We start from the raw sequence: 14,813 nt of genomic DNA on the forward strand, positions 1-14,813 counted from the left end.
CTGACTCAATCAATCACAACACTCATGAGCTATCCCTAAAAGACCTCCCATCCTGGCTTAACACTCTTGCTTAGTTCATGAGAAGGAATAGAGGATTTAAGCACAAACTGGAGGAGCTACAAATAACTACAAGCTAAAAGTTATCACTGTAGGTGAATGCAAACTTTGAAATAGGGAATTCCTTCCTGCTGGATAGACTGCTGCAGGAGTAATGCTGCCACGCAAGAGGAAGATAAAGTAGCAATCTTGCGGGGATTTCTTTGGGTTGTACCACCTTACAGAGGCCAGTGGTCCAAAGTAAATCCTTTATTGTCCTTTCAGTAATTTTCTGTTTCTCCTCTCTTCCTTCTTTCCTGGGCTTATTCCTCTCCCAAAGCCTGGATAGCTAGTCAAGGGAATAGTCAGATACTTACACAGTTGCCTTTGGACTTCCTGCACCTTTGGCTCAAAAGTAGCAGAAAGAACAGCTTTGCTAAATGACATGGAATCCTTCAGATTAGATCTTGGGCTTCAAGGCAGTTACCTCACTCTGCCTCTCTGCCTGCAACAGTTATCACTAACCTTCATCTTGGGTTCACCATCACGATTCCTCAGAGCCTTTCCCATATATGGGTAAAGTGTGAGGTGTACTTGGAAATGATAGCAGCATAACTCAAAACCTGAATAATAAGCCCCCTGCATCCTTCCAACCCCTAGCCCACTCTCAAATCCAGCAACTCAAGTTTCTCCCCTGAATTCTAGGCTAGCCAGGTTTTATTTTCTTATTTTGAACCTTCAAACTAATGTAACATATATGCCCTTGGTAAAATGTTTATCATTTCCCTTACCTTTAAATACGTGGTTGGTATATCTGGATATAAAGCCAGGTATCACATTCATTCATTCAGAATCCTTCCCACGCAAGGTGAGGAGGGAGAGCAAGAGTGAGAGGCTTGGAGACTTTTATTGACCATTTTGCCATCAGAGTGAAATAAAATCTGGTGACCAAAGAACAACAAAACATTTTAGTGGCCAGTTAGAACAAGGAGAGATACTTTAACAAAAAAGATTCTGGTGTCAAAAAGCACTGTTGCATGGCTCCCTTCTTGCCAGTTACTTCTTATTGTGCCCAAGACATTTTCTTAGTAAGTACAGAGTGTTTGTGTATTTGTTTTAGCTCAACCAGGTGAAGACAGATTCTTTTACTTTTCTGTAACTATTTTCTTCCCATTGCCACCCCTCTCATCATCATCATCAAAAAGTAATTCATTCTAGGGACTTCCCTGGTGGTCCCGTGGTCAAGACTCCATGCTTCCAATGCAAGGGGGTGTGGGTTGAAAACCTCAACAGGGAACCACATGCTGTGAGGTGCGGCCAAAAAAAAAAGAAATTCATTCTGCAGGACAGAAAGCATGACCCAGACACTGTGGTTGTGTCTTCTACAAGTTCTGGACCACACCACGAGGACGCAAAATCGTTGGGAACCACCCCCTCTTTTTCTGTTTCTAATTCTTTTCTAAGAGTGACAGGCAGAGTAGTCTCTCCTTTCACTCACTCAGGGTCCTTTTCCTTTATGCTCCCGTCCTCATCATCTAACGACACTCAACAGTACTCTGCTGCTTCCCAGTCTGACTGCTTGCAAGGGGGATAAAATACTGAGTTTTAGTTATTCTCCCTCTAGCATAACTTCTACCTGACCAGCAGGAGAGGAAGAGAAGTCTAGCCCAAACGCTACGTAGGACATAGGAGGAGACCCGGACTTAGGAAGCCCCTTGTGCTGCTGTCCCTCCCCTCACATGTGCTCTGCTGGCCCTGATAATAATGCTTCAGCTCTATAATAGCCTTCAAGAGCCTCATGTTTACAGCCATACTCTCCCCGCTGTAATAATTTCTTCTTTCTCTTATTATAGATCTCTTAACATTCTAATAAATTCTCTGTCTCTGTTGTACTCTTTTGGCAAAATAATCTTTCACGTTGCATTCCCTAGCTTGGCAGTGATCTCTGCCTGGCTGTCACAGTAGCGTCTTCTTAAGCTTCTCTAATAACCCTTCCTCGACTATTGTGGTTCCTCAGGGAGGTAACAGCTGTTTCTGTGCTTTTATTTTACATCCAGAGAAGATGCCCTCCCTTGGCAGTTGCATCTCTCTAGAGATAAAGGAAGCTTTCCTGTCTTGCAGGCAAGCAGCCCAAAGGGATCTTCCTTATTAAGGGCTACAGTGTACGGATGGCCCCCTACCTGCGAAAAGATTACAAGAAAGAATACTGCTTTGAGCTGACCTCCCAGGATAGGCGCAGCTATGAGGTAGGATGAGCCGAAGAGCTGGAGATCCTCATTAGTGTCGCAGTTTTGTTCCATGTCGCATGTGAGCTGTGGTTGTGATGCTGGATGCCATCCTTTGTTACCTGTCGTTTCTCACCAAGACCTTCTTTCTTGACATGTCCTCGCCTTGGCTGTGTCATGCCCACCCTTCTGTTACCACATTCATCCATCCATCCTAGATGCTGCCTTTGCCAGGCTTCCGTCTCTTCATCCCTTCCCTTCTCAGTCTCATTCTGTAGGTGAAAGTCTTGTCTATTGCAGCACACAACCCAATTCTTTATTCAGTCTCTAATTCCATGGCTTTAATTTCCATTCTCTTTCTTTTTCAACTGATTATCTTCACTTCCTCTTACGAAATCCAGAAAAAAGAGAAATCTGACTGTAGGGTGAAGAAATAATTCATTTTTGCATATTCATCTTGCTATCCAAAATAATCTTCCTGTGTATAGGTGCACTGCGTATCTCTGGAAAGATTTCTAAGATACTAAAGCAATGAGTACTGAGTAATACTAGTGACTACTGAGGAACTAGAGGACTTGAGTCGGGTGAGAGAGACAGTCTTCACTGTGTTCATTGTATATATTTTGATATAATAGGTAATGCATTATAAAATTAAAAAGGCCAAAAAAAGTCTGAATATGGGAATATAGTGATTTTTCACCAAAAATATACTTTTACATTGAATACACATATTTTGTGGGTGTATACACATGTTGTTTCCTCCTTGTTGGCTACTTTTATCACAGTTTTACTAAAACAATTTAGAAAAACTTTAGCTAACTTAAGAAAAAGAGAAAAGCCGTGCTAAGGTTAATATTAACCACGTACGTAACCCTTTGACCCTTCAAGTCTTTCTCAGCACTCATCCTTTCTCGTTTCTACAGTATCCTAGCCCTGATTTTGTAAAACTGACCTAGGTTTTAATTATGTAATTTCAAAAGAAATTTTTTAATTTAAACCAAACTTTTCTATGGAATTTTTTTAATAGATCTATCTGTTTTTATTATTAAGTTCTGATTTGCAAGGCCCAGATAAAAATGTATGTAAGTCTAAAACAATTTCCCTAGTAGTCATTTTTATAGACAAGTGTTTTTAAGAAATCAAGAATGACAGTATTTACTAATAAGTTTTAAGCAGGAATCTAGGTTTCTTACACAGCACATGTTTTTATCTTACCCTAATGACCAGATAATAAAAATGTTTTTCAGGAACAGTCATTTCAAGTTGATTCATTTAAAATAAGAAATCACTAAAGCCCGATGGCCTGTTTTGTGAATCAGGATGTAGAGTTTGTTTACTTCTTCTCTTTGGCCCATTGAATCCAAGTCATTACCATAGTCTGTGGATTCTTCCTCTACAATATCCTTTGGATCTTTCCCTTCTGATTTATTTCTACAGCCATCACAATAGTTAAGTCCCTATCACTTCATTCAGAGGACTAGTTAAGTAGCCTTCTAGTTGATCTGTCTCTAATTTCTCCCTATTTCAGTCTGTCCTTCTCACAATTGAAAGAATCTCCCTCTCCTTTTGCTAGAATTTACAGTGGCTTTATCTGTACTGCCTGCACTTGAAATCTGAATTCCTAAAACTCAAAGCCTTTTCATCAATTCTTCTTTGATCCTCAGCTCTCCAGCTTCATCTGTTAACTGTTCTCCAGTCAAGCTGATCTGCCTACCTTCCCTATACTTGATGGTCTTATTTCTAATCTTTGGTGGCTGGTTCTCCCTACCTGAAATGTTCAGCTCCCTCCACCAGTTTCCACCAACTCTCTTTAAAAATTCAACCCAAACAGTATTACTTCAACAAGCCTCCCTGGCTTACCAGAGGTGATAATAAGTGCTCCCTGTCTTCTCTCAGCATCCAGCTGTTTTCAGATGCACTTACCTTGTAGTGTTCCCTTGTCGAGTGTGTGTGCTGTCTCCAAAACTGACATGTTCATCTGAAGTCAGGAATTTGGGTTTGCCTTTGTCTCTGTAAACTATTCTCAATAAATGCCTGATGAATGAATGGGTAATCAAATGAATGAATGCACATGAACATGAATTCTGGATTCAAATCCAGCTGTCAACTTTGGGTATGCAAATTTACAGAAGGAGAAAAATCTCTTTGAGTGGGATTTTGATCTTTTTTCTAAATTTTAATTCTCAGGAATCTGAGAATTAATGAGAATTCTGAGCCTTCTACTTGACTGCAGTTCAGCTCACAAGATTCCTCCCCTTGAACATCCCTAAAGGATTCACAGAAATTTTAGTGAAAGTGATAAACTAATTCACTAATTTTTCTCTAGTTTACAGCTTCTAGTCCAGCTGAAGCCAGAGACTGGGTGAATCAAATAAGTTTCTTGTTAAAGGGTAAGTATCGTTATTACAGAAACAGTATTTCAGTCCGTTTTCAATTCAAGTTGTATTGCATAAGTATAATCCATGGACTTCAATATATTTTTATCTGCCCATTCTCCCTATCATATCTTTCACATGATAACAACAAATAGTACCATGTGTGATTCAGAAGGAAAAGAAACCATCAACCTAGAGGTGACCTCTAGTATCCTTCTATCTCTTCCACCTAGAGGCAGGCAGGTCTGTAATATTTATAATCACCAGAAAAGAGATGCTAAAAACCAGCTCAGCTCAATTCAGTGTCTCATAACCCCTTATATTCTGGAAAGGAAATACATGATACCAAAGTCATCTAGATATGGTTTAGGTTCAAAATCTTCCAGCTTTAGTCAAGTAGAATAATCTCATCTAGGTGGCCTTTAAGAACGTTGGACACAAAAAACAAATTGCTGTTTCCCAAACCACAATCAAATGTTCTTTGCTTTGCCTGGGAAGAGTCCTGCCTGAAGATGTTAAATGACTGCTCTTAGAGTACCCTCTGCTGGCCATCCTGTAGGCACAGCAGTGACAGGGCCCAGGCAGCCTTGCCTGGGAGGGGCTTGGCAGGTAGGAGCACTAGCCTTGAGTCTGTCGCCTGACATTGATAACCCTCTTGATGGTACACATACCTCATGGCAGGTACCTGCCTATGCAGAAAGGCAGAAGCACCAACTTCGTACGTGACCCAAGACCTAGTGAGAAGAACATCAACCTAAAAACACCAAGCCTTTTCATCTAGTTTTTTAAATTCTGCTATAAGATTTTATTGTGGATAAAAAAGAAGGAAGCACCAGAGCTTTAATTACAATTGCCTCTTTTACTCAGTTTATGCCTTTACTATCACAGGAACAAAGTATTGCATCCACCAAGAGCGTCGCGTATAATAGACTAGAACCAGGCAAACATGAACACTGATGGTGAGGCTACAGGGTACGCTCTCATCTAGGTGCCTTGGATTTATGCGTGTAATATACCCCTAAGTGTGTAAACCTCAATAAAACTCCAAGCAGCTTTATTGAGCTGTACCCTGTGGTACTTTCAGAATCCCACATTGAAGAAATTATTCATTCCATTTTATTTTAAAACAAACAAAATAATAACATATGGTTTAAGCCACAGATGTGTCTTTGATCCCTTCCTCATATGAGGTGGCACCAGAATTCAGATGAAAATAGTTGCAAAATCTTTATTAAAAGCCTAATCAAGCCAAACAGTTTTACTGTATTTCGAAATGAGCATCGGATGTCTCTCTGTTCTTTCTTCCCCAGAGCACCCTGCTTGCTCTCGCCCATCCTGCAGAGGCCCCTCAGCAGGGTTTCAGAGAGCACTCTATACTGCGCCTCAGAGAATGAACCTTCCCAGTTCCCCATTAAAATAAGAAAGAATCTCCCTCTCCTGCCCTGTGCTCCCCAGTGCTGTAATGGCTCCACATCCTCTATGTGGTGACCCATTTAAGGTCAGCCAGACTGTACAGCTGCAAAAGGACATGGACACCACATCACTCAGCCATCCCACCCGGTCCTATATTACCATTATATTTTTCCACATCCCACCTTCTCTTCCTCTTCCACTTTTGCCCGCTTTGCTCTTTACAAGCAAACCTCTCTGCAATTCTGCAGTGAGGCCATAGGGGAGATGAATGAGCTTGTGACAGCTCAGGTATCCTATGGAAGCCACCATAGTTCCCAGGCCCCGTGCGCCCCGGAGAACCTAGGCCATCACTCACGCTCCCAGTTTTCCATTTGACAAGCAGCGCGCGGCACGCTGGCATTTCCCCTTCTGGCCTATTCTCTTCCCTTCACCACGTGTGCTCTCACACACCCATACTTTTCAGGGCTGCTTCATCCTGATCAAGTTTTATTGCAAGAAAGGATTTATGTTGATGGTTTAAACCTGATGCAGTGCTAGTCTGGCCTTTTCTGTAGATTTCCTGCCACCAAGTCCCGCATTAGAAATAACAGCACTTAACCTGGTGTTTCATTTTCTTTTGACATGTTTTATTCTCATCCCTCCTCCTCCTTCTCCCTTTTTCCTTCCCTGCCTTATCCTTTTCCTTTTCACCCTGTCTTGATTCATTCCCATCTCTGCCCTGACAGACCTGAGCTCCTTAACCATTCCATATGAAGAGGAGGAAGAGGAGGAGGAAGAAGAGGAGAAAGAGGAAGAAGAGGAGATGTACGATGATATCGATGGTTTTGACTCCTCAAATTCTGGTTCCCAAAGCAGACCCATTGTCTTGCCTGGTAGCGTGGGGCTCAAAGAGGCTATGGAGGAGAAAGAAGATGATATTTATGAAATCTTACCAGGTGAGACATTTCGCCTTCTAATTACCTTCCTCTAGTTTAGAAACTCTAGACCTGGTAGAAGAATAGAACTTGGACAGCTCCAGAGGAAGCCAAACCTCTGAAGGAGGCACTACGAGGAAGCTTCGGTGATTCCCAGCACGGAAGCCCTGCCCTGGGGGCAAGATGGGTTGATGGGGGTGGGGAGAGTCTTTTATCTCTGCACGTGAAGCAATTTATTACAAACATCAACAGGTTCAAGAGTCAAGAATACTCATGCTGGTTCTCATAGGTTCACTGTGAATTTCATCAAAACTCTCTAGTTTGAACTTCTTTTCTGTATAATTGTGAGGATAATGGAAAGTCACCTCAAATGATGAAGGATGTGAAAAGACTGCAGAAATATAAGCGCCGACAAGCCTTTTCAGTAACACAGTAAAGCCTTGACAGAGCACAGATCACCTTTGCCTAGTCCAGATACACCACGAATCAAACCACATCTCTTGCTAATAGACCTAGCGTGTGTCCTCTGCCCACCATTACACCGGGTCTACTGTACGTATTTCTTTTTTATCTGAAGGCATGATAACCAGCATCTCAAAAACTGTGCAGTCATCACTGCTCCTGCCCAGCTACTTCCTGTGTGGGTAACAGCAGCTGCTGAACAGTGTGGAGCACAGTGGGGGTCAGGCTGTGCAAAAAACGAAGCCTGAGCCTTTTAATTGTGAGGTAGTTAGACCACAGGAACGCTGAATCTTCAAGTCCATTCAGAAAGATCGCTCCTGTGGAAATTTGCCAGGAGTTCAGTGCTCTGCTGAGAAATCCAAGTTAAGTCTAAATTTATAGCAATTTAAACCTCAATCCCAGATGAACCTAGGAGCTGAGGTGAGCCTAACACTGAAGTCAGGGCTGGTTGCTAAAAATATTGTTAGTAAGCAACTGACATTTCAAGGCTTCCTAAGAAGGGTTCAACCCTGTCAACACCGCATTCATCTCTCCCTTGGGGAGAAGCTACGTCATTGCTTCCTGAGTTGCAGGGCTGTGGCTATACATATCCTCCTGACTGGGACCTCACGCACTCAGTCACCAACCCACGACAAGAAGAGCCTGCTTCTCCCAGCGCTTCCAGCCTCTGCCAGTCCACGACTTCCCCAGCCTTTTTGTTGTGTTTTATTATGCAAATGATATCTTGGTTGAGGTCGAGCCATTTCTTGTGTCTGAAGTTAAAAAAAAAATGATAATTTCCTCAGCAAGTCATCGTCGTTAATGAAGTTTTACAAAAACAGATACAACCAAAGGAAAATAAAATTTCACAGGTGATAAATTTTTCCAATTTCCCTGGCAGAATTCGATAGGATTGTTAAATTAAGAGTGAAGGTGTCTGTTAGAAAGCAACGAGCAGTGATGGGTAATTTTATAGAGTGGAAAATTGAATCAAATTGCTACATTAAAACACAGCTCCTCTGAGAATCTTCCCTTTCACAGTCTGCTCCATTGCAACAGCAGGGTGCAGAAATGGATCTAAATCACAACAACCCCTAAAAGGAGATGTACTCCCCAACTTGGCCAGAGGTTCCTGATGAGCTCACATTCCACTTGCTGCTGTCCAGGCTGGGGGAGATATCCAGGTGACACTCCACTTGAGGTCACAGCTGTGTAAGAGTGCCCTGGGAATACCTCACAGAGCCACTCAGCCTTCTGCGGAGCAAAGAAGTGTTGCTGGTGCCCGTGTTTACTTCTCAAAGGAGCAGGGAGAAGGGAGCCGATGCTCAGACACACAGAGCAAAGGAGAGTAAAGGCAAAGATGCCTCAGAAAATAAAACCTGACCCCAGGTGGGGTGCTGAATGTGTGACTGGTTTCTTAGCAACCATCCTTCCCAGGCCTCTTAAAACCCTACCCTCAGCCACTGTGGCACTGCCCAGTGTGCCAAAGCTCATGCCAGTTTGGATATTGGAGTGGACTCCAAGGACATGGAGACTGGTCTGCTTTCTTGAGGAAAGCCACTTACCCTGTGCTTACAACAGCTGCCCCTCAGAAGTGAGGAAGGCCACATCACAGGAAAACCAGGGTCTCTTTCCAGGTTAGGGCAAAAGCAGCCAACTTGCTGGTTTATTTTCTAAAGGACAGGGCTGTTCCCAGCCAACAGGTTCTTTCCCAAAAGCTTCTATCCATCACAGTTTTTAGAGACTGCATTGAAGTTGGGATATATTGGCATTTTATTATGATGTGATTATTTCAGACACAGGTCTCCATCAGCCAGCTTCCCGTCCATGCTACTCAGCTTGTTGCTTCTGAAATTGCTGCTAGTTTTGCCTGTGCCACCCTCCCTGTCTTGGAGGAACTGAGGGAGGATGTGAGGGAGCCTGACACTCATCTCAGAAGACCACCCCGAGCAGTGACATGTAAGACACGGCATGATGTCTCAGTGACAGTGCTGGCTCTGGGTCAGGATGGACCTGCTCTGCCATCTGCCAGCTGTGAGACCTTGAGCAAGTTATCTGCCCTGTCTCTCAGGTGTGGTTTTGCCAGCTGTAAAATGGGAATAACAATAGTAGTGTCACAAAGGATGCATGAGCAGCCTGGAACAGAATGCATAAAGCACTGAGAGCCCTGGCATACAGGCAGTGTTCAGTAAATGCTGGCTATTCTCCATTTGGTGGCATTTAAACAGAAAGTGGTGCCTCTTTGAAGAATCCTGGGAATCGGCTCATTCCCCATCTCCGCCAACCAGACCTAAGACAGTCCAGTCGGACATTTTCAGTGATACGTGTGAAGCAGGTGAAACTGAAAATCCTGAGCAGATGGAAAGTGGCTCACACCTTCTGCTCAGGCCCATTTTTACTGCGAAGACAGGTGCTGGGTGGAGGGACAACTGACAGTAAGGTGGGATTGTGCTAATGTTGCACACTCATCAATAGTCAGATGACTTGGGCCTCTAAGACATGTCTCACCGTAACAGTTAAATGTGCTTTGTAGAGAATATTTAGCCTGTCATTTCTGCTTCTCCTTCCTCTTTGGGATGGGGCCTACACCAGCCTCACTGTCTCTTATGGGGAAGGCTGTGTAAGTGAGATCTCCTCCCTTCCAGAATATAATTTTAATGGACTTCCTAGTTTTGAAAGAAAAGTGCCTGTAACATATACCAAGTCAATACAAAAATGTTTTTTCCTAATCAAAATAGTGTATGGATCATCAAATTAAATGCACTACATCACATTAATCATGGGATAATTAGCATTTGCTACATGGCTAGCACTCTCCTTCCCTTGAGGGAAAACCAGAGCACTCGAGGTTTTCAGCCAAGACCACAATATGAGTCCTAGATAATATGGTTTCAGGATTGTTATCTACTGGGATTTCTGAATATCCATGTTAAGAATATGGGAGCCCTTGATTTTAAAGATCTCATTTGCAGTAGATTAAACTGTAGGGAACTACCAAAAAAGAAATACTAAAGCAATATGTAGAAAATGGAAGGCTTTTCTGAACCCTCTTTCACCCCTCCCCAAAATTATTTTGCAGCCTAGCACAGACCCAGTTTCATGATTCCAGATTCCATAAAAGGACAGTTTTTAATCAGGTTTATCTTTGGGGCCTCAAGCCTGGAATCCAGCAAGGCACCTGAGACCATTGAAGAGCTGTAACTGAGGCCTCGCAGCAGCTGCAGTAGCAACAGAATCTGGCCGTGTTGTCTGGAGAGATTTCAGGAGAGCACATGGAAAGGCAAGGCGCCTTCCCTGGGAATGTCTGCACATCTGAGGCTGCCCGCACTGCCCTGGAGGGCCATTATAGACTCAGAAACTAGATCACTTTATAATAAAGCGAATAACTGGGTTTTTTTTTTTTTCATTTGAGACAAATGGAAACCATTCTTTGGAATTATTTTTCCCCCATACAATTGTCCAGACCCACAGAAACGGGGAATGATGATAGCAAGAAGTCTAAGGAAAGAAGAAAAGCAGACACCAAAAGTACAAAGTTCGTGAAGAAACAAGTTCCAATTTCATGGAAAAGCAGGGATCCATGAGGGGTGCATCAAAGAATCAAAGCTACCGTCAGGCCCCTTCTTGGCCTTTTCTTCCCCTCAGCCTTGTGCACCCCTGGCTCCAGACAAACCTGCTTTTGACCAACACCAAAACTGGAACCATGTATTTTCTTCTACTTCGAATCCCCGCCCCCAGTCTGTGAAAGGGGACCCACTGAGTCTCCTCAGTGACAGCTTCCCAGAGACTCAGCTGGAACTGAGCTCTGGTTCAGCCTTTACCCCAGGGATTTGTATTTAGCTTTTTCTCCTCCAATTAGTAGGTGCTCAATTACGATTTTTGAAATTAAATTCAGTGTATTCCAAGTGTTGCAGTTAGCAAAAATTGAGTTTAGTATCTAGTACTCAAGATCCTACCACGGAGATAGGATGCAAATATTTTGAGGTAACAGTTGAGATTACCAGCTATACAACAGAGAATTAAATGCGCTATTAGCATCATGCTCCTATTTGCCATGTTGTTTGAAGAGGTGCTGTAGCATCCATGGATTTATAACATATCTATGCATTCTGTGGAGTGGTTTCTATTTCCATTTTTTGCCTGTTCCCTTTGCACTTAGAGGTTATCTGCATTTCTGCTGCATCTGTCACCAGAGCACCTTGACATCTGGTTGCACATTGATACATTCGGCATTTTTAAAGCTTCTATCACTTTGCTTCACTTGAGAGAAGTGACCTCCCTCTTTCTTATCTAGTCATTTTTAAAATTTTATTCCCAGTTCAACTGATGTCAGAGCAGCACTTCAGAAAGGAGCTAGGTGTCATAGCAAGCTGGCTCCTCTCGGGGTCCCCACAGTGGAGTCAGTGTCCTGTTCCTCTCAGCCTCTCATTAGTGTCCCTGACATTGTGCCAAGAGTGTTGATTGAAATCAACTCTCTGGATACTGATGCTCATTTGTGATACCCCATGGTTCTCTTACACATTCGCACAGTTAACAGAATCTTCCTCAACTGTTTTCCCAATTGAAATGAAATATTTGGGAATCAAGTAGAGCATTTAATGTAATAAGTGGACAGTAATCTTTAGAGGTTAATTTGTTTAAAGCCTGTGTAAGGTTGGGTTCCCATATGCGCTGTTAGGAGCAAGAACCATTATAATCTATTACTGTTTAAAGTTGAGCAGCACATAAATTTTAATTCCTCCTTAAATGAAGATGTATTTTAGTAGGTGTCATGCTAAAAAGCCTAATAATATTCTTATACAGAAATTCAACAAGTTCTTTAGCCTAAAAAGTTATTTTTCAAAATAATCTTTTTAAAATTAAAGCCTCACCTTACAGAAAAAAAAGAAAAGAAATTTGGCTGTCTAACCCCCTTTTGTGAGCAGAGTTTTTTTTGCGTGTTGCCATATAATCAGTCTTCTTGACTTTGGAGTTTGAAAGATACCAGTTTGACTTCACGGACAGATCTGAGATAAATTGTAAGCCTCAGCTTTCCTGGTAGCTCAGACAGTAAACAATCTGCCTGCAATCCGGAAGACCTGGATTTGATTCCTGGGTCAGGAAGATCCCCTGGAGAAGGGAATGGCAACCCACTCCAGTATTCTTGCCTGGAATATCCCTTGAACAGAGGAACCTGGTGGGCTATATAGTCCATGGGGTTGTAAAGAGTCAGACACGACTGCGCAACTAACCCTTCAGCTATTTGTGTGGTGCCCTCCGAAGCTGGGGGCTTCCCTGGTGGCTCAGACAGTAAAGAAACGGCCTGCCAATGCAGGAAACCCAAGTCAGGAAGATCCCATGAAGAAGGGAGTGGCTACCCACGCCAGTATTGCCTGGACAATCCCGGCAAGGGTGGCAGGCTACAGTCCATGGGGTCTCAAAGAATCAGACACAACTGAGCGACTGACACTTTACTTTTACTTTTTACTCTGAAACTGGGACAATGCTGAGAGGACACATCTAGCTGTGGAGGGAGGGCACTTGCCTTCACCAGGTGATGGTCCGCATACTTACTTCTTCAAAGACCGCAGAGACACAGCGCCCAACCTCTCACTTCAGTGGCTGGGCTCCTACTCTGAAGCCTGCTTTTAACCACCTGGGGAGGACAGCCTTAGACATAGGGATTGGAGCATCCTGGTTCACATGCACCACCATAGCGCTTAGTAACGTTGATGAATGATATGTAAGACCTGTGGCCAACATTCTGCTTTCTTTCTAGGTGACTCTACAGGCCCAATGGAAATCAGAGTATCTATTCTATAATTGAACTGCATAAAGCAGAGTTTTATTTTTTCCATTTTTGTATCATGACTGGTTTAAGTGATGTTGCCAGAAAGGATAAAGGAATCAAGTTTTAGTTTTCATTTTTATCATTGCAAATACATTTACATTCTCCTATTTTACCAATGCAAAGAGCAGGCAAGCCACTTTCAATAATTTATTTTAAAATCAATGCTAATGAGGTTATGTCTCGTCAGTGGCCGAGTTTTACAATAAAGTCTGATTTATTTAGAAAAGATCTTTGGTGTAGCTTCCCATCTAATGGTGGTGGGAAGGGGGTGGAGTAGCAGGCACAGTGACCCTCCAACTTCGGATCCAATTTGTAATTCACAGCGGAGATCTGACCCAATTTACATTGATTAGAATTGGGAGGAAGAGACATCTGCACAGACAGCAGAGGTAGAATAAACCCTCTCTGCAAAAGTGCCTAAGCACAGCAAATTACTGGTCTTTGTGATTAAGTTGTCTGATATCAGCAAAAGAGCTGTCCTCTGTCCAAATTATTGGGTATCTCTAAAACTGAGCACATACCAACTCTTCTTTGAATGTTTTCAATCCTGTGAAATTGGTCCCACATCAAAAAGAAAAAGCATCATAGCAGAGAAAGGAAGGAAATGCAGGTAATAACAAGAAGACAATGTGCAAAGAATGATGTTAAATGTGATTTATTTCAGTGTGATCTATTTCCGATATTTGATCTCACTCCTCCATTATCTCACATCCTTATTCCTCATGGAGAGGTGGGGGAGCACTACAGGCAGTGAGTAGGAAATTCTCTGCGGCAGGGTCACACACAGAGATTAGGAGAGTTGAGTCCTTCTCCCATACAACCTTGAGGGCAGGCTTATATTATATATATATATGTTATATACCTATTTAAATGTTAGTAACATGTGACTTATTTCCCAAAGTATCAATCCCAATAACAATATTAATTTAAATTTTTGCAGGGGAACTATTTCATTTTGTATGTGAAATTAATTGTAATTCTTTAATGTCCTGTAGTGTGTTACATCGGAGAAGGCAGTGGCAACCCACTCCAGTACTCTTGCCTGGAGAATCCCATGGACGGAGGAGCCTGGTAGGCTGCAGTCCATGGGGTCGCTAAGAGTCCGACACGACTGAGCAACTTCACTTTCACTTTTCACTTTCATGCATTGGAGAAGGAAATGGCAACCCACTCCAGTATTCTTGCCTGGAGAATCCCAGGGACAGAGGAGCCTAGTGGGCTGCCATCTATGGGGTCGCACAGAGTCGAACACGACTGAAGCGACTTAGCAGCAGCAGCAGCAGCAGCAGTGTGTTACATACTCTTATGCTGTTTCTTCATAGTTATGAGCTTAGAGTTTACTTCTCCTAGTCTGACATACTATAGCTCATGTTGCCCTGTAAACCTTATATTTAAAGGGGAGGCTGTCCTGGGCCATCACCTCAAAAGTTCCATTTAAAGGTATAACTATGGGGATCAAGACAGGTAAGTGCCCTCAGATTCACAAAGAGAAAGGAAAGTATATATGGCCAGAAGAAACTGAGTATTCAGCCCTCAAAATGTTGCTTTTTATGCCCCATTCATTCTCTGAATGTTTGTG

At 42.8% G+C, this 14,813-nt stretch overlaps 1 protein-coding gene across 2 annotated transcripts in view; it reads left to right on the forward strand.

Annotated features, from left to right (window-relative positions):
- The window catches only part of SKAP1 (src kinase associated phosphoprotein 1), a 304,772-nt gene that overhangs the window by 257,667 nt on the left and 32,292 nt on the right, over nt 1-14,813 (forward strand). For both annotated transcript variants that reach the window (XM_070389735.1, XM_070389736.1), the window contains exons 7-9: nt 2,158-2,282; nt 4,588-4,651; nt 6,775-6,984. In XM_070389735.1, coding sequence (XP_070245836.1) covers nt 2,158-2,282; nt 4,588-4,651; nt 6,775-6,984 — 399 coding nt within the window. The remainder of the gene's footprint in view (nt 1-2,157; nt 2,283-4,587; nt 4,652-6,774; nt 6,985-14,813) is intronic.

This window comes from Bos mutus, chromosome 19 (genome assembly GCF_027580195.1).
Source record: "Bos mutus isolate GX-2022 chromosome 19, NWIPB_WYAK_1.1, whole genome shotgun sequence".
NCBI lineage: Eukaryota > Metazoa > Chordata > Mammalia > Artiodactyla > Bovidae > Bos > Bos mutus.